Source organism: Nyctereutes procyonoides, unplaced genomic scaffold (genome assembly GCF_905146905.1).
Source record: "Nyctereutes procyonoides isolate TBG_1078 unplaced genomic scaffold, NYPRO_anot_genome, whole genome shotgun sequence".
Taxonomy (NCBI): domain Eukaryota; kingdom Metazoa; phylum Chordata; class Mammalia; order Carnivora; family Canidae; genus Nyctereutes; species Nyctereutes procyonoides.
Genome location: NW_026575133.1, coordinates 24,387,048 through 24,407,366, shown reverse-complemented (window position 1 = coordinate 24,407,366; position 20,319 = coordinate 24,387,048). Strand labels below are relative to the sequence as shown.

Below are 20,319 nucleotides of genomic sequence, written 5' to 3'. Positions count from 1 at the left end.
TCCTCTCTGGCTTTCTGTATCTCTCATGAATAAATAAAATCTTAAAAAAAAAAAAAAAGCAGGGGGATGCCGCTTTGGGTTCTTTCCCTTAGGTTCCTGATAGATAGGCATCTTCCTGTATCCTGAAGTTAGGCCTATTCCCAGAGCCTCTGCTACCTGGGCGGAGGTGAAGGACCCGGGCGCCAGACTCTGACTCCATCCTGGTTCCGACACCTCCCAGCTCTGCTAACCCTGGGCAGGGTTTTTGTTAACACCCCCAAGTCTTAGCCTCCTGAGCAGAAAGAGGGGCTCACGGTATTTATCTCACGGCATTTGGGCAAAGATTAAATGAAAATAAAGCCTCTCACACACAGTGAGAACCCAGGACCCGTGACCCATGACTGACAGCATCACTGGCTCCCCGACGCTGGCGGGATGTCACCAGTCACGGTGACTTACAGACGGGGAGCTGTTTCACATCCAGCGAGGCCAGGACTGCCGGCAGTCTGCTTGCCACACCTAGCCTCCCGAGACCAAAGACGCTTCAAAGTTCCACCAGTAACTGAACGCTTATTTTTATTTTTTTGAGTTTTAGCTGCTTCCTTAGTCCTCCGCACACCGCACAATGCACATTCTGGGCTGATCTGAGGCCATGTCTACGTTTCACTTGGCTTGTAGAGAACTATTTATCAAACGGAGTCCATCTGATTTCCTGGATCTGAGACTTAGCCTGCCTCAAGTTTCCTGTCCTCCCCATAAACGCTTGTAAAAATAGAATTTCCCGGTTCCCAGGAGGCCGAGGAGGTGAGAACGCAGCGCAGATCTTTTTTGCAAACTGCAAACGTGGTCAGGTCCTTCCAACCAGGAAATCGGCCCCCGACTCCAAATGCTCTAGACTCGACCACAAAACAATGCCCCTGGAGACGTTTCTGGCTTTTCTGGGGCAAAACATTATTAAATCGTGTGGGGTGGGGGTAGGGGAGAAATGCAGCAAATACACACAACAGCAAAAGTTAACAAAAATAGAAACAAACAAACCAACGCGGGTTGCGATGGGCAGGTGTTAAATTAGGTGAAAAGCATTTACTTACCAGGCTTGCCTGTTTGTTTTGCAAGCAAAGGGCAAGAAGCAACAGAAAATGGAAGCAAAACAGATAATCAGAGCAGTTGTTAGGAAAGCAGAAAAAAAAAAATCAATTGCCAACAACCTGCAATGAAAAAAAGCACAGAGGTCTCTTTTGGTCCTGAATCCTAAATATTCAATATCTGAACTCGATTTTAGTAACATGGCACGAGAACGGACGATGATGGCAGGACACATGTCACGCTGGCGTGAAACGTTTGTGAGGGTTACATGGAAGTCAGAGAGCCGGGCTGGAGCCAGGAGGAGTTCGTGTACCGGGGGGGTGGAACCTGGTTTTAACTTCAAAATGCTATTAGTGTCCATTCTGCCCCAAACCGCCGAGCTCCTGGGGCCTGAGTCTTTCCTCCTACCAGGGATGCCGGTTAGATGAGTGAAAACCAGAAGGGATAGGGGACCCAGAGGAGCCATGAGGGTATGCTTCCACAAATGGGGACTCAAGGCCTGCCCAGAAGGAGGGCAGGTGTCGCCCCCAGCAATAGGTGCCTCTGCCCCAAACCATCTTCTATAAGGACACGAGGACGTGGAAATCTGCAGCAGCCCTCATCAATGCCCTGCAGTAATGACTGACGGGATGACAGCCACAGACGTGCCGCCTGATGAACAAGGTCTGAGAAGTGGCTGATGAAGAGGACACTGAAGGTGCAATAGGATGGAGAACCAGGGATGGACGTGAGCTGCTACACCCCCGGAGTGACAGCGCCACTTGCAGCTAGGGACCCTGGAGGGGTCTCACGGAGCCGCCGGGAGTGCCCAAACACCCCCAAACAGGAAAATGCTCGGACGGGTGAGATCACAGCTCTGAAAGAGAGGGACCCTCGGGCCAAACTTCCCAGGTGTCCCCAGGGGAGGGGGCTGTTGTAGTTGGGGGTAGGTGTGCGTAGCCATAACCCCCACAGCCAGGGTTCCACTCTGTTTGCCTGGATTTGAAATGTTCTTCTAACTACTCTCATCTGGAAATATGCTATGAGGAAATCAGAGTTGAATAAGCTTTCTGTCCAAGAGGGACAGACCACCTATGCCAGGTAGACAGATCCTTACTCTTGGGTTTTCAAGAAGGAATGTCCGCTTCTATCAAAACTGCCAGCTGAACAGTAACAACTGGCTCTGGGCAGCCTTCTCTCAGGGCAAAGGCTCATGCCCTTTTAACCTCATCTCAATATTGGCCCAAATGTCATCATCAAGTGCAAAAATAGCAGTGTAGACCTCTGACATGCAGAAGGATGTTTCCAGATGAGCCACCATAGGTCTGAGTGACATTTTCACAACCCGAGACTCCGGGAGGCCAAAAGGATGTACTCAGCATGCCAAACACTATATATTGGAAGACATAAATCCTATTTCCTGACTCCTTTTACAGGCAGTTCCAAGAGTTTTGTTTTTTATCTCCTCCATATGTATTCATAAACTCTGATACCAATTTAATAAAGAAGTTTCATTTGATAGAAAGCATATACCATGAGCTGATCCTTAGAAACACCCAAAAGGGCTTTCCCTGAGATCTGGGAGAAATGGCCTCTATTACAATACATCAAAATGAAAGCTGCTTTGAATAGAAAGCACTCGGTTGTCGGCCTCTTCACCATTCCCAAGCCTGCGCTCAAATTTAGCTTGGGAGAAGCGAGAGGTGTGGTGTGACTCGTATCCAAATGTTGGAAAGAGACGAGTCATCTGTTAACCCAGCGTCCAGCTTCGAGACAGAAACTGGTTTGCGGTGAGCTGGGATTTTTACTCCATATGTCCTTAGGAGTAAAAGATTTTTTAAAACTGATATCACGGACCTAAGTAGCCAATTAAATAAGTAGATAAACAAAAATCTCCTTCTTCCCACCCGTTGCCAAGTCATAACATCATTTCTGAAGGGTGATCATTGGCGTAAAAACGGGCTTAGAACTTCTGCAAGATCTTTTCTCCTCATCATTATTTTTTTAAAGAGAGTCAGTCAGGTGTGTGTAACTCATGACTTGAGGCCGTCTTTTATTGAGGGCCAAAGCAGCGTCAGTGCTGGCTGCCAGGGACTCTGTGCTAAGATGGATTCTGAGTCAGTGCCTATCTCACTGAGGTCACGGAAATCGCAGGAGGGAGGGGAGAGGAGGAGCAGGCAGCAGGGCTACCACGTGGTCCACTACCCTTGCCCTAGAACGCTGCATCAGGATATTTTGTCACTTGAGTCTAAATAGAGTTTAGGGATTTGATTCTTAGTCTCTCCCATGAGCAAAAACTCTCACAAACGTCCTAGGAACCAACCCATCTCTTTCCCCATGAGGTGGGCAGTCCTGGCTGAATCAATGGTGGCCGTGGAGGTGACCGCCATGGCTTCCCACAGGTACAGATAACCCTAAGGGACATGCTAGCAGGTGTTCCCAGGATGCACCCAGGCTCACATTCTGGGATGCTTTGGTCTCTCCCTGAAGGACTTCGTGCTCTAAGAGGGGCTAAAGACAAACACACTCTGGAGTCCACCTTCAAAGCCCTCCCCATGGTTTAGAAGCCTCAGGGAGGCCTGAGCCCACCAGTTTCAATACCCACCTATCATCTGAGCGATGGTCTTCTCATACTCGGCCACTATTTTCCTGTAAGAGAAGTAAAAACATGTTGGAACCATGACAACAGGACGGTTTCTTTTTGTTTTTAAAGATTTTATTTATTTATTCATAGAGACAGAGAGAGAGAGAGAGAGGCAGAGACACAGGCAGAGGGAGAAGCAGGCATCATATAGAGAGCCTGACGTGGGACTCGATCCAGGGTCTCCAGGATCATGCCCTGGGCTGCAGGCGGCGCTAAACCGCTGCGCCACCAGGGCTGCCCAACAGGACGGTTTCTAATTGATACCAGAGCTCATGTGCTGGGCATCAGCTGCCTGACCAAGACATTAGAGGACAAGTCGTATTTGTCCTGGTTGGCTCACAACTCTAGCTTCACCTTCAAACTCAACCCTCTTCTTGCACACCCAAGAACGTTCGTTTTTCTAGTGCAGGACTCTGAACACACTATGTCCCTGTGCAAAACCTTCAAGGCATCCCCACTGCCCATCGATTATAAAAATGAGACCCTCTCAGCCCTCCACAGCCTGAGCCTGATCACTCTCATCAATCTTCCTTCCTTGCCATCTCATGAACAAAGTGGTTCAGTGAGAACAAATGAGTTATTGTTGGCTCTGGGATTTCTCATCTCCATGACCCTGCGCAGGTTATTCACTTCCCCGCTCTAGCTCCACCTCTCCTTGTCTTAGCTGCTCCTCAAGGCCCCATTCAAATGCTATTTCCTCTAGGAAGCCTCCCTTGATTTCTCCTCTGAAATTCATGACATTTTATCTGAATCTTCTAAAACATCTCACACATCTGGCATCATAGTACAGGAGTAGAAGAAGCTCTTCAAGGCCCAGGGGCCACTACTTTGTCACCTGTGTTGCGGGGAGGGAGATGGGGAACAGTAGCACTTCTTGGATAGCTTCAACAAACTGTAGCTACACAGCAGCACTCAGATCCCTTGCTTATGAGACTGCCTCACTGCTGCCCCCAGGTGGAAAGACCCTGGAGTAAGGAAGCCTTCCCTTTTCTAAAGTCAACCTTTTGGAAGGAACCTCTCAAAAAAGACTTGGGGTTTCACCTACATTATCCGATAGTTATTCTCCACAAGAGAACCAAGAACTGCTAACCACCAACAGATCCAGCACGCTGATTACAGCTGGTCCCACCTCTCCTAGCTGTGTGACTCAGTCACATTGGTCACAGACACTGGGGGCTCAGCTTACTCCCTGGTATGGGGAGGATTACCCTAGACCCTGACTTTCAGGGCTGTGGGAGAATTAAATGAGGTTGAAAGGGCCAGTGAAAACAGAAGGCACTCTGCAAAATGTAATAACCTCACAACTGCTGGGTGTCTGTCCCCAGCTTCTTGACCTTGGCCCCAAGGACAGCGCCTCACCCAAGGGCTGACTCACAACAAGAAAGGTGACCATGCCATGAGCCCATGTGGGTTCTTTCTGAATCCTATACAGAAGCGCTTTGTGTTTCCTGTAATCAATACCTCCTTGTATCCCTGAAGCACAAAACAGCAAAGGACCTTTGAGGCTCTACCATCTACACCCATCCCTGCCAAGGACACAGGCTGGACCACAGTAGGTAAGGGATGTGTCCTTCCAGCCATGTGTGGGGACACCTGTGGTCCAGAGCGGCTTCAGTGGCACCATATCTGTACCTCGTCTTCACAGCGATCCCCAAAGAGGGGTGCCCTGAGGATCCCCAGAATTGCTGATGGGGATACTGAGGCACAGGGTCACCCAGGAACCTTTCTAGGATCCCAGGGCTACAAAGCAGCAGAGCTAAGATTCGATTCCAGACATCCATCTCTGGAGTCTCCTCATACCCCTTATGCCTTATTGCCCAGAGGCACAGAGATCCACCCTTGTTCATAGAGGAGGTAACTCAGATAGAGTTAAGGAACAGACCCCAAAGCAGCCAGGAAGCCAAGCCTGATTTTCACCTGGCCTGGTCTGGCTCCAGAGGTAGACACGTGGGCTTTCAAACACGAGCACAGCTGTGTCAGCTGGCAATGCCTAAATCCGAACCTACTGGTTAGTAAACAGCACTTCCTGGGGCCCCCAGAGATGGAACCTCTAGCCTTCCCAGCACGTCCTGCTTTCATGATCAGGGCAGGGAAAACATTACAGCCATGCTGCTTCCTCCTCCACTCCCCTACCAAAAAAAAAAAAAAAAAAGAAAGAGAGAGGGAGGAAGGGAGAAAGACAAAAGAAAGAAGTTTTCAAATGATGCCACCACATGTCCTCAGTGTAAAATGTGAATAGCACACTGGGATTCACCTCCAGAAGTGGTCACAAAAAGCATCAGTAGGAAGAAGGAATGAACAGGAGAATTTTCAGGAAGATACTATTTGACTTAGAAACCAGGGCTGGGGATCCCTGGGTGGCGCAGCGGTTTGGCGCCTGCCTTTGGCCCAGGGCGCGGTCCTGGAGACCCGGGATCGAATCCCACATCGGGCTCCCGGTGCATGGAGCCTGCTTCTCCCTCTGCCTGTGTCTCTGCTTCTCTCTCTCTCTCTGTGACTATAATAAATTAAAAAAAAAGAAAACTGGAAAAAAAAAAAAAAAAAAAAAGAAACCAGGGCTGTGGGATCCCTGGGTGGCGCAGTGGTTTAGCGCCTGCCTTTGGCCCAGGGCGTGGTCCTGGAGACCCGGGCTCGAATCCCACGTTGGGTTCCCGGTGCATGGAGCCTGCTTCTCCCTCTGCCTGTGTCTGTCTCTCTCTCTCTCTCTCTCTCTGTGTGTGTGTGTGACTATCATAAATAAATAAAAATTAAAAAAAAAAAAGAAAGAAACCAGGGCTATGATGACCTAATAACAGTAATTACGTAAATACCTTGGTAGCCAGAAAGGCAGCCGATTCTGATAATTAACCAGCAGCTGTTACTACAATTAAGTGCACTAGAAATGTACTAACTCTTCAACAAATTTTTAAGAATTCATCTATTCCCTACTCTCAAATGTTGAGACTTAAAAATGAAGCAAGTCCATCAGAGATTTTCGGCATCGCGCCAGACCTTCTGTCTTGTTAAGATGATCGTGCTCTAACTCCTATCTTCCCTTGCAACTGCAAAACCCATGTTCAGTTCAGCTTGTGCTGAAGAAAGGCAGGTGTGTGGGGAAAAAATGAACCATGCCCCCAGAAGCAGTTCTCAGAGCTGGCAGCAGCAGCAGCCAGAACCCGGGACGGCCAGAGCAAAGATTTGGGCCAAAGTTTCTTTAAAAATGCCACTTGCAGGGATGCCTGGGTGGCTCAGTGGTTGAGCGTCTGCCTTCAGCTGAGGTTGAGTCCCACATCGGGCTCCCTGCGCGGAGCCTGCTTCTCCCTCTGCCTGTGTCTCTGCCTCTCTTTCTCTCTGTGTCGCTCATGAATAAATAAAAAAATCTTAAAAAAAAATGCCACTTCCAATACAGTTTTTAAGATCACGTCCCAAGGGTACTTCTAGCCCCAGAGATAGTTTCTTAGCTTCCAAGATGATGATGAAACATGAAGGAAAATAATGGGCAGAAAGGTGCATGAGATGTGACAATGAAGGAGGGAGGTCCCTGGGCACAATAGAAAGAATTTGGGTTTTGGAATCAGAGTAGATTCAAATTCATGTTCTTCTAACTAGAAGCTCTGGGATGTTGGGCAAGTCACCTCACTTCTCTGAGCCTTCCACTGTCAGATGGGGCTGACGATCCCTTCTTGAGGGCCATGGGGAGAAACAGAGACTGTGTGTTACTAGCCAAAAGCACAGCCCATGGCACATGGTAGGCACTTACTGTGTGGTGGCTACTATAAGTCTGTTACAGATGTGGCAAATGGAAATTAATCATTCAGACAAAATTCTGGAGATAACCTATTTATCCATGGAGACTGGTGAAGTCCACTACATTAAAACTGTACAAGGACATACAATTTGTTACAGAATGAGGTCAAGATGTATAAAAATCTGTCCAAGATTTGCTAATAAGTTAGGGGCACCTGGGTTGTGCAGTCGGCTGAGTGTCCGACTCTTGGTTTCGTTCAGCTCAGGTTGTGATCTCAGGGTCATGGCATTGAGCCCATGTCAGGCTCTGCACTCAGCAGAGTCGGCTTGAGATTCTCTCTCCCTTTCCCCCTCCCACTTGTGCTTACCCCCTCTCTCGCTCCCCCCCATTTTAGAAAATAAGTAAATATATCTTTTTTTTTTTAAAGATTTTATTTATTTATTCATGAGAGACACACAGAGAGAGAGGCAGAGACACAGGCAGAGGGAGAAGCAGGCTCCATACAGGGAGCCCGACATGGACTCAATCTGGGGTCTCCAGGATCACGCCCTGGGCCGAAGGCGGCGCTAAACTGCTGAGCCACCCGGGCTGCCCAAGTAAATAAATCTCAAAAATAAGATTTGCTAAGTCAAAAATGTAGGGTAATGCACATTTCCACTCTCCACTTTGGAAGACAAAAGGAGTCTGTATAGAGACACATTCATATATTTGCAATCAGAAACGGAAAATCCTGGGAAGGATGCACCAGAAAGGGTGGATCGCCGCTACCTGAGACGGAATGAGAGGCTGACTGGGAGGGCGATTCTTTTTTGTTTGTAGTATTTCGCTCAGGTGTATCATATTTTAGAAACACCAAGATTCCTACAAGTACTTCGCGCGAAAATATGAAGCTTATCTCATGAAGCACAGGCAAGTGCTGGGAAGACACGGCCGGTAGAGTGCACCAGCAGCAGCTGTCACGAGACCACAGGTAAGCACCCCCCAGGTACCGGGAACCGTCACAACTCACCTCATTTCCATCACTTCCCGCCTGCTTTCTTCATACTTGTCCTTCCACTCTGAGACCTCTCTCTCCTTGGTTATGATCTAGCGCCAGGGAGAAGAGAAAGGTGAGTCCCGGAGGAGTGAATTCGGATCTGAACAATTCACAGACCCAAGAGAAGGGGACACTGAATAAACATAGAATTAAAACGTCCTACAACCAAACAGTAACTGTATTCGGAGGATTTCCGGGAGCACAAGACAGAAATAAACCAGAAATCAGACTTTCACAGTGCCCACAGGGAGCAACTAGAAGTCTCTGCTTTCTATAAATCAAGCAAGGCCACAGAGGCTGGTTCAACGATGGGGTCTCGGAAGATCAACCCCAGGCTGCTGCCTGTCTCTGCCCGCAGGGGTGGCAGGGGAAAGCCTAGGTTCGAAGATGTTAGCTTCATGATGATTAGACCGAGGTTAGATGTATATTTATATTTAAATATAAATGCATTAGATGTATATTTATATTTATCTACATGGAGCAGAAACCAGAGTTTTGCCCAAGGCAACCAGAGCCGGCCTCCCCGAGCCACACGCAGCCACAATACCTCTGCCCTGGCAATCCGGAGTGCAGAGTCCAGGTCGGGCTGCTGGAACAGAAGGCCTGCCGGCTTCTCCACTTCGGTGGTCCCGATGCGGGAGTACAGGGCTGTTTTGGAGATGGAGACATCTGTTGGGTGAGCAGCTTCTCTCTGTGGAATGGTTTTTAATTTAAAAAAAAAAAGAAGAAGAAGTTAGTATCACTCATATGAGAAACAGGATTTGCAATTATCCTCTCGTGAATGGGTCAGTTGTATGGTTTTGAGACAAAGGACACCAAAAGTATGAGAAAATGCTTGGACTGATGAGTGGGGAGAAGCCGGATATAATCTATGGAAATCGATCATTTTGCACCTGCACCAGCAGACAAAGGAGCTAATGGCAGAGGCCTCCCCAACTCCCCATTTTTGGAGTCAAGCGCGTCTGGTGCCGGCTTATCACTGACATTTATCAGACGCAGAGGCATTTAGGCGTAGTGCTTAAGAACCAAGGCCATTTTCCAGCAGGCTCCACTTCCAAAATTAAAGCCTGATGGTGAACGATGTTGAATTCTAATCTACATTTGCCTAGTTTTGAATAACTGCAGATCTGATCATTTTTGTAAGACTGTCTGCATTTCAATTGGGACGGGGGATGGTGCGTTTGTTCAGCTCGCACAAAGTTTGAGGCCTACCATAGCTATCAGCCAACGTCACCTTCAAAAGCTTAGTTTCCGGATGTCTCAAGGAAGAGCTACTTTGCAGCTATTTTGCCCTCAGTCCGCCGTGTCAACAGCAAAACTGAACTCTGGGTCAGTGACAGTAACCACATTTGCCACCAAGAGCCTCAACAAAGCCACCCCCACCCACAACCAACACTGGTCCGACTGTCCAGGATAGTCACTAGCCTCCTGGGAGGGGGGCAGGAGAGGACTGTGGTTCCTCTTCCTCCCTTTGCACAAAACGCTCAGCAACCTCCAACACACTTCAGAAGCCATGTTAGGAGCATCATCAACCGGCACAGCCGGAGCCGGCAGTCTAATTCTACTGCAAGAGACTCCAAACCAAGCACACTCTCAGTCCTATGCATTAACCTCCTGGCGCTGGCGTGGCTGCCAAGGCAAACCGCCGCCCTGGTTACCAGAGTCCAATTCGCTGTGGAGTAATGGTGGTGGCCTGCCAGCTTCCTGGGGCAATGGATGAGAAGCGAGCAGTGAACACAACACCCTGGCGGAGATCTGGAGGCCGAGCGGTGAGGACTGGTCTTGGAAGTGGAAGCAGGTAAGATTAAAGACCCAACAATGAGGGGGAAAGGGCGTACCTGCAGGTACTCTCTCTTCCATCACAAGAACAGGCGAGCTCACCCCACTACAGCACCAGAGAAAATGAACTCGAAACAACTTAGAAGACTCAGGCAGAAATTTAATGGATAGGACTGGAGATGACAGAGTTAGGACCAGTTAGTTGTACACATGCACAGTGAGTGACATGGTTCTGGGTGTCCTAAAAACGGGCTTGGGTTTCACGAGCCCTGACTGGCCTTTGGACTCCCTCTGCAGGGGGACCCCAATGAGCACACGGCCCCCTTTTCCACCAGACCCGGGAGACACACTCTCGGGTCAAATGGGATGCCCTGATCTTTCCATCCTCGGGTCCTAAAGAAGCCTCCAGGGCAGCCCTGGTGGCCCAGCGGTTTAGCGCCACCTTCAGTCCAGGGCGTGATTCTGGAGACCCAAGATTGAGTCCCACGTCGGGCACCTTGCATGGACCCTGCTTCTCCCTCTGTGTCTCTCATGAATAAAAAATAAATAAAATTAAAAAAAAAGAAGCCTCCATTACAGGACATCTTGACCACAAGCACAGAAGCAGGCAGGCTGACCTCAGAAGAAATCCTGCCTCCAGACCATAGGTGCAGAGCCTCTCCCGTGCGTGCATTCATCTCTGCTATTTGAACTGTTTTCTAGGCTCTGCTTGTCATATGGGAAACTTCTCAAGAAGTAAAGAGAAAATTCTACCCCGAGGTCTTGTTTTCGGCTTAGGTCAGGATCTCAGGATCTTGAGATCCAGCCAGCCTCCTGCTCTGGGCTCAGTGGGGAGTCTGCTCGGACTCTCTCTCTCCCTTTCTCTCTCTCTGTCCCTCCCTCTGCTCATGTGCACTGGCTTTCTCTCTCAGAAGAATAAATAAATCTTTTTTAAAAATGATATCCAGACAGTAAGACTCTATTTGTATTTATGGAGGAAATTCATAGGCACAAGATTCTGAAGAGGACTGCAAAAAAAAAAAAAAAAAAAGAAAAGAAAGAAAAAAAGAAAAGAAACACCAACCAACCTGTTCCCGTCACTTCTTAAGCACAATGTGTTCCTTGAAAAAAAAAATTTTTTTAGAATAAAATTTTAAAAATGGAAAGAACGCTAGGCACCATCTAACGCATCGTGGGTCCCTGGAAGATGGAAAAAATGTGAGGATTTAGGTGATCTGGCCAAAAGGTTTCCCAGAATGAGACTCAATTCTGACTCCAAACAAGCCAGCTCTCTGAAGTGCAAAGGGAAACGAAGTAAAACTAACTTTATCACGCTGGGCAGAAGCGAAATCCGACCAGTGCAGGGAGGTGTTGGTTTTAAAGCTGCCTAAATCCTTTGTCCGACAAGGAAGGGAACGAAAAAGAAATCTATTAATGAGCTTTCTGAGTCAACACAATGGTTAACCACCACACACGCTGACTCACCACCACCTTTCAGCCCGGCCACCTGGTGTTTTCAATAAAGGAACAGATGACCTCAGAATCCATTTGAATGACTGCCTGGGGTATCTGCATGCTAATGAAATTCAAGGTACACACCCCGGTTTTCTCTTACAACCAGGAATCCTTTCTCACTGAAATAGGTTGGTTTCTGACTGATATTTTAACATCAGGCTTAGATTAGGCTTTGTTTCTCTTGCACAAGGCCCCCCTGGCTGCTTTGGGGGAGCCCAAAAGCTGAGAGAATCACAAATTAAAATGTGAAAGTGGCCACAACTCAGAAAGAGCACGAGCCTTTGGAGCCAACTTCTAACCCCTCGATCCACTCACTCGGATCTGGGTCCCTGCGAGGACCCCCAGGGCACTGGCACCCACGGGCCTGCAGACCTCATGCCTGGGGCTCTCCTGGCTTTGCAGTCCTGCCGCTCACCCAGGCTCACAGACCTCCTCGTGGCCTCAGGGGAAGCCGACAACCTGGAACCATGGTGGGGGGTTCCTGTCCTTGGGGGCCGGCTGGCCAGCCGTGAGAACAGTGGGAGAGGCGTGCAGGGGATGTGGCCCTGGAGTCTAGATCAGGCCAGGAGACCACAGCAAGCTGGGCCAAGGTCATGGAGAACAGACCAGGTTGGGTGCACGGGAGGGTGTCTGGGCTAGGTGGGGCCAGCTGGGGCGGAAGAGGGGCCTCTCCTTGGGGTGCTGCAGCATCCAAATTTGACCGCAGGTAGTTCTTAAGCTCAGGATGACAAACGAGAACACACTGGATGTGCCCTTATCTACGCGCACAGGAGGAGCCACCAGCCACCCACTGGCCTCTCTTTCCCACTGAGTCAAGACAGGGCCTCAATCCTTCTCGACGCCAGCTGTGGGCGATGACTGCAAATTCCCCCAAGGGGCAAATAGAAGCTGAAACCCACATGCCAGCCTCCTGTCACTGCTCTTCACAAGGTTCTTGCAGCTTCCAGGTATTGTGTTGTTCAATGCCGGGGGTGGTGGACAGCTTGTGGACACAGCACCAGAAAAAGAGCCTACGCTGTCAGGCCACTCAGCGATGCAGGTGGTCCCAGACCTAACTCCTCCTCCTGCCCCCGTAAAATCCAGGTCTGCCTTTAGGGGCTGGGACTCCTAGAGGAATCAGACACTGAAGATCGGCACCCTCTCCCCCCTCCCCCCAAAGGGGCCTGTTTCTGGGACTTCCTCGGGTCCTGAAGCCTGCCGTTTGTACGCTCCTTGTTCCTACATTACACATCCTTCGTTCTTTACATCTGGGTCCCCTCATCCAGAAAGGCCAAGGGCTCTACGGATCGCAACCACTATCTGCTACACACACAAGTTAAATCCATCCCCCACGCACCCTGTACTCCTTGCAAAGCCACACAGATGGGAGCTTCACGTTCTCTCCATCCTGGTTACGTTCGGGGCTGCTGTACCGCACAGCCGGCCACCCTGGTCAGATGAACCCCAGGAGGACCACTGGATTCACTGGAGCCAGAAGAGTGTGTGGAAGAAAAACAATCAGGAGCTGCAGCACGACACCCCAGCCCCACGGAGTCTTCCTCGTCTCTAAGATTTTCTGATTAATGAGACAGGAAACCCCACCGCAGCCCGAGGAGGGTCAGCTCAGCTGGCTTTCGGTCTACAGGGAAATGGGGAGCTCCCGCAGGAGCAACCAGAAACCACCACCACCATATTTCATGCTGCTTCCAGCCCTTCAAGTGATTTCTTTTCATCCCAAGTGATTTCATTTTTGTGTTAGCTACAGTCTAAGACCGTGCTGCCAAAAAGACTGGGCTATGTCACCTGCAGCTGAAATTTATGGGCAAGAAAAAGAGCAAATTGGGTATACAGCTGCTGTTCCTCTTTCTCCACATCAGCAACTTCCAATGCGGCGAGGGGCAATCAAGCGTCTACGTGAACAAGAAACCCGCAGAAACCTAAAAAGTGGTACAAGTTACCATGGCAGAGAAAAATGTTCCTTACACTCCCCGACGGCTCTATCCTCACGAATGCTGCCTTTAGCACACTCCTCCGAAATAATATATAAGGAGGTAGCTGGGGCCATCCCTCCACCCACACAACAGTGGATTCACCTGACAGTATTTTCTAAATCAAAAGTGGGACACGGGGCCTGGGAACAGGTTGTCATGGCCAGACAGTCAATGGCCAGCCACTATCTGCTGACCTGTCACCTTGGATGAATCCCCTGGAGGAAGGAGGAGGCAGGGGCACCAGGCACTCCGGAACACTCACACTCCATCTGAACTCTTACTAGAACATGGTCAATCCTGCCTCAAACCTCTGGCCAGGAATATACCGTAGTTACGGTGGCCAGACCTGAAGCAATTCATTTTGTCCTTAAGCCACTACCCAAAAGATATCAAGAAATAAATCTAACGGGGGGAAAAAAATCCTCACTGCCTGGTGATTTTCTAAAAATCTTTCTCATGGAAACTACACCGAAGCTTATGTGGGTTGGCAGCGAGAACAGGAACGTCAGCAATGTGCATTAACGTTCCTGTCCCTGCTCTGGGTCCCAGCGTTCTCAGTCTGGACACCCACAGAGTGACCACCTTCTTTCATGGAGAGAGGTCTCTGGGAGCCAGCCCCCCACCTTGTGGACAGTTTCCAGGGAGGCCACAAGTGGGAGGCCCTGAGGGCAGGAGCAGCACATGGACTCCTGACCTGGTGCCAAGGGAGCTGCTCCCTGAGGTGGGACAGGCAAGGGCCTCCCATTTGGAGACCAGAGTCCTAGTTCCTGCTGGGTCAGTGAATCCCTATCAGGCCTCAGGCCGGTTCCACGGCTCCATTTTCCCATCTGTAAAATGGGACCCAGACCCCTCTACAGTAGAGACGCTGTGAGTAGCTGATCAGGTTAACAGAGAAAAAGTGAAAGTCACCAAGAGCAGGTGTCATTTACTGCACGCCTACTGTGTGCCAGGCACGGTGCTGTCCTCCACACAATCCATAACCCTTACAGCAAACTGCAAACTCACTGCTCATCGCCTCATCTCACAGCTGGAGAAACTGAGGCTCAAAGAGGTTCACCAACACGTTCAAGGCCACAGAGTGTGCTCGGCTGCCCAACTCTGGGCGCGGCGCGGTGGGATGGCAATGAAGCAGCTCCTCAGAGACCACAGCTCCCCGTGGGCCCTGAGGGGTGGCCTGAACCTTCTCGGAAGGCCAGAGCTTTGCACACCTTCAGCAACTCATTCAAATTGTTAAGAAAAAATACTCCAAACTCGGAAGCCAGGCCGAAAGCTTTCTGCATGTGCTGTCAGGATCTCACTCTACTCTAGAGCAGGGGTTAGCCAACTGTGGCGTGTGGGCCAAATGGCCCAATGTCCTAGTTTGTAAAAGGGTTTCAACTGGAACATCACCACACCTGCTCATCTACATGTTGTCTGTGGCTGCTTTTGAGCTACAGTGGCAGAGCTGAGAAGCTGTTACAGAGACCAGATGGCCCAGAAAGCCTAAAATATTTACCATCTGCCCTTTATGGAAAAGGGTTGCTTTTCTGTAATTCTATTGACTCCGGCCTAAAGGGCCACCCACTGTCTCAGGAAGGTCTCGGTTTCACTATTTACTATTGATTAGGGTCCAGTCTCAGTATGGTTAGGTCTTAACTCGTAGAAAATAGAAAAGTTGCAAATTATTTGTTCATTAGAGAAGCAAATGATTTTCGCAGAAAACAAAGGAAAAAAACCTCCAAGGTTATATTCGAGTGTCTTGTTTAGCCAGTATCATAAAACCAGTTTTATATCGAGCTTTGCAGTAAGGCTGCAATAGGATTCTGGCCTTTGTTTCACTGACTCTGCGTTGGGTTCTTCTATTTTTCTCCATTCCACCTGCTTTACCACCCTGCTGGTTCCTTCACTACCGAGTTAAATAGATCTTAAGACATGTGCTCAGTGTCTATTTATGCGAGAGTTATGCTTTTAGCTTTTTAGAAAATTTTAGACTACTTTGTAGAACACCGACATTGCCTGCTTGGCCAAGGGTTAGCAAGGAAAGGAACTTCTGGACCACACCACATTCTCAAGAGGCAGTGCATGGCAGCAGCAAATCCGTACCTTGGTGTCCTGGCGGCTACGGGAAGCCAGGGCAATCTGCCTGGCCAGCTTCAAGGCTTCTATCCGCATGATGGCAAACTCTAACTCCTCCTGCCGGAGGGGTGGGAGGGGGGATGAGCAAATCGCAGGGGAAATGCATCAAGACAGGATGTCAATGTTTCCCACATCCAAGAAATGAATGTGCCACGTGAATGTGTCATGACAGGTAACTCAGGAAAAACACACGCTCTGGCTTTCTTGCAAAATTAACACCTCAGCAGATCATGAAATAAGTGTTTAATTTCTTTTTATTTTTTAATTGCCCTTTGGAATGTCTGTGGGGAAGGATCATGGGATCATATGGGATGATTTTCAAAATGGGATCAAAATTTTTATGGCACTTTGATTTCTTTCCTTTTGTTTGATGTAAAGTTGGTCAATAATTTTCATGAATGGTTTCGCATTCTCAAATGACTGTTAACAATCTCTCCAGGTTTGCTCTGAAGGTCTTAATTAAGTTGTCAAGTTTAAGGCACAGAGTAGCTAATTGTTTTGGTAAGACCGAGTCCAGATGTTATCTCAATGGGAGTCTGAGATAGCCTCCCCGCCCGTGTGTCTATAAATAGCTTGGCTTCAAGGTGATCTAATACCCTTGGTTCTGTGAATAAATCACAGAAACTGCTTTTGGGGCTATCAAAACTTCTGAAAAATGATGGCTTGGGCCCAGTTTCCCAATTGAAATACAAATGGTTTGTCCTGTACGTAATCACACGATTTATATCATTTTGGCATCTTGGAGCAAGAACATCCACACATCAGTCTTTGAGGGGGAAGAGATTTCATCTGGAACATTTCCAGCAACGCCTCATTAAATCCTGCCTCATTGCATTTGGGGTTCGGAGTTCATTCTCTACTGAGGTTTTCACAAACTCCCAAAAGGTCACACGTGAGCTACAAACCTGGAGTTTCTGGGCAAATACTGGGGGGTTCTTTTCTGCTAAGTCGGGTTCCAGATAGTCAAGCGCACCACAGAGAGAGGCTGGATGAGCTAGCCTGCTGAGGAGGGCGTCAGCAGAGGCAAAGGAGCCCTCAGGAGCTGTCTGAAGGCCGGCACAGGAGGACACAGAGGAAAAATAGAGGAGACACAGTGACATTGATTCCAAGCCAGGACCACACCCCTATTTGCTGGACATTTCTGATTTAAGACTAAAGAGTATTAGAGGCCAATACTAATTCTCACCTGCTGCTGACCATGGGCATCTGGAGATTTACAGGCCCCACCCCCTCCCTGGAAGCACAGCCTCAGGTGCCCACCCACCCCAAGCCACCCTCACTCCCTCACCAGGCAGTGGGAGGAAAGTAACCATTTACTTATTTATTTGAAAATCTCAGTGGGTGGGACAAGGCAGTTCATGGGTTTCCTGAACATAGTATAACTATCAAAAAAAAAAAAAAAAATCTCCAAGTCTAAGCATCAAAGGTTTTGGTGAAGGTCGTTTTCTAAATAATAGAAAGACGAAATGTAAAATATAGTGTCTCTGGGTAGATCGAAAAGACTCCAAAATCAGAAGGCAACTCTGTAGAAGTTGAATCATGCACGAGTCCTTTCGTAGTGCCTGAGAGGCTGTTTGAACCACATCTGCTTTCCTCTTGGCTACTGATATTTTCCCAGTATTTAACTGCCACACAGCGGTGCTCAATAAATACTTGATGCAGGAGGTAACTGAATGGTCTACTAATACAGAACAATAAAAGTAACTAAGTCAAAGGCCTCAAACCCTCTCGGGGACTGCTAGGAAGGAGGTAGAAGAGATAATAATAAAATTCACCTAGAAGGATGGTCCCTTTTAGATGTTCAGGGGGTCTATTTGCTCTGCAAGGCTCCAGAGGGGTTGGGAGGGGAGGGATATAAATAGGTTTATAAACAGGAGGGATTTCCCATCACCAAGGGCCCAGAAAACCAAGTGTTCTCCAAAAGGAGTGTCCCCTGCCCTACCATTCCCTGGCCCCTGCCATAGAGTATGGAGGAGCAGGATGTAGACTGAGGACAGCTCCAAAGCAACAGTTCAGTCCCAAGGGAATAGGGTGAAAAATCGTAAAGCGGTGAGGTAAGAACCACAAAACCACGCTAGTGAAAATGAAGAGCTTTTCTCTCATGGCTACGGCGTGGGGTGTCCTAAGCTCCTAAGCTGGCTTCTGAGGTCCAGGGGTCAGGGTGGGGCCCCATGCCAGGGGCCAGGTGAGTGTTGTTCTGAAGGGTTGGACTCCTTGGTGATGGGACCCAGCTGGGTCAGGCCTCACCCCCAGTGATCTCGGGCCCCTCTGACCCCACTTACAATTTCAATCGTGTCTGAAGCAGTGCCCAGGGTCATGGCCTCCAGCTCCTTCTGGGAGGATTTCTCTGGCACCTGCAAGTGTGGCTCTTGGTTGGGAGCCAGCCCTCGTGTGACAGGATGCTGGATCTTTGCCCCAGCGTTTACAAGGGCTTCAGTTTCCTCAAAACTTGACCTGAGGAAACAAAGAGCATCTTTATTTTTCTCACTGGAAATCCCACTGAAAATGACCAGGATGCCCTGACTCAATCACCATCAGAAGGGATCCTGGACTTCCCAGGGCTATGTTCCCAAAGGGAAAATGGGGCAGGTGTTGGGTGGCCAGGGAGCCTGCAGGCTGGACAGCCCGAGGGAAAAAGGTGGTCCAGCCCCCCCTGCCCCCCACCCCCGACAGGGGAAGGTCAGAAGTCCCTTGGTTATGCCCCCGCGGGGAGGCGACTGTGTCCTGCATCTCAGTTTTTCTGTAGGACAGGAGGTGAGACAGTGCTCTGTGAAGGTCAAGGGAGACACTGCCTGCACGTAAAGCAGCTGACTCGGTACCTCACCATGACTATTGCTGTAATGACATCGCCATCATCGTACCCAATACCCCGGTGAATTCAGAAGTCCTTTTGGGAAGTCAAAGCAAGAGCTTCTTCACTCTTGCTCAGAGAAAGGGGCAGGGAAGTGGGGATGGGAGGGTCCCAGCCACAGAGAGGTGCCCCACCCTTACCCCATCCAGCACCACACAGCTCAGAACGGGACCCTGACCAGTGCTAACTCACAGCCTCCTTAACAGCAAACGTCTACCCGGCACTGCCCTTTCCTTAGAGCATCTCCATTTCACCCTCCTGACGGCTTTGGAGGACAGGCACCCCAGCCCCACTGCACAGTTGAGGGATGCCTGGAAGACTGAGAGCCTCATTCAATCCTCGTGAAATTTCTATAGGGTCGCTTTTGTTACTACCCTCATTTCACCCATGAGAAGACCATAGCACAAGAGGGTCCTGTAACCTGCCTCAGGTCATACAGCCAGTAAGAGGGGAGAGTGGGACTCGGGGTCCAAATGCTGTGGCATGCTGTCTCCCCATGGAACAAATCACAGCACAAAGCTGTATGTACACCGGGGGTGATCGGAGGGGCTCACGCATTCAGCTGTTAACAGGACTGAGGGCAGCTGGTAACCCCCCAACCCCACATGTATGTCTAGGGGAACATTCAGAAACCGAGATGTGGCTGCCTGAATACATCAATGCAAATGAAACCGAGCCACGACTACAGTGCCACAGGGCTCAGAGGCTTGGGGACGGCTGGCCCTGACCCGAAATGCTCTCCTCGTGGAAGTCATACCCTGAACACGGCGTCGGAGACTCTGACGTCCGGACCGGGGGAGACTTGACCGGGCTCTCCTGAGATGTGTCAAACATAAGGTACAGGGCCTGCTTCTTCGGGGCGTCATCGTCCTGCTGCAAGGATCAAAGGCACAAGTCAGCCCGGCTGCAGGTGGCTGCACATGCTACAGGGATAAACATCAGAGCTCTTTCCAGTGGACAAATCACTCATCGGGGGCAAAGCCTTCACCCTTCTAGAGCCACCAAGAAGGGAGGAGCAAGCTGGTGCTGGCCAGGGGAAAGGAGAGGAAAACAAGAGGGAAGAGGAAGGTGGAGAGAAGTGTGTGTGCGCTGCTGGAAACAGTGTCAAGGGGAGAGGGGCCAGGACTCCAAGAGAGGGGTCGGGGAGGCTGCACGCTGTTCCATCTGCCCACATTTATTGGCCACCCCCTCCGGATGGGCACCCACGCTGGGCTCTGAGCATAGAGGGGTAGGCGAGACCCCACAGTCGAATGAGGGGGACGAGCATGACGGCCCAATGTGGCAAGTGCCTCCATCATGGTCTGCTGACTGCGGGTTAGAAGCAGCACCAAGCATCTACAAACATGCAAAGAAAGATAAATACAGAAGCAACAGGTCTGGGCCAGTAGTGTCACACCAGGCTCCTCTGGCACCTCTGGGCCTCACATGGCATCCCCAGACAACAGCAGAGTACAAGAGGGCATGCTCAGAACCAAGTGCCCTGCAGGCAGCAGACGGGAAGCCAAGAGGACAGGTGCCCATCACAGCCACTTAAATGGAAAAGGATGGAGGAGGTGGGGGAGAGAGACTTCTTGCCAGAAGAGCCAATCCTCAGTTACATAAAGCAATTACTTTGAAGAAAACAGAAAAGAGGCCACTTTAAAAGCAATCGAATCACTG

General features: G+C 49.6%; 1 protein-coding gene across 12 annotated transcripts in view; it reads right to left on the bottom strand.

Moving 5' to 3' along the window:
* TACC2 (transforming acidic coiled-coil containing protein 2) overlaps positions 1-20,319 on the bottom strand; it is a 207,531-nt gene that overhangs the window by 7,407 nt on the left and 179,805 nt on the right. For 9 of the 12 annotated variants that reach the window (XM_055300200.1, XM_055300205.1, XM_055300197.1 and 6 more), the window contains 7 exons: positions 19,418-19,533; positions 18,092-18,263; positions 16,715-16,855; positions 15,777-15,866; positions 8,999-9,142; positions 8,425-8,501; positions 3,650-3,693 (listed from right to left, as the gene is read on the bottom strand). In XM_055300200.1, the coding sequence (XP_055156175.1) occupies positions 3,650-3,693; positions 8,425-8,501; positions 8,999-9,142; positions 15,777-15,866; positions 16,715-16,855; positions 18,092-18,263; positions 19,418-19,533 (784 nt within the window). The remainder of the gene's footprint in view (positions 1-3,649; positions 3,694-8,424; positions 8,502-8,998; positions 9,143-15,776; positions 15,867-16,714; positions 16,856-18,091; positions 18,264-19,417; positions 19,534-20,319) is intronic. The other 3 variants (XM_055300206.1, XM_055300207.1, XM_055300208.1) reach the window with 2 other exon arrangements.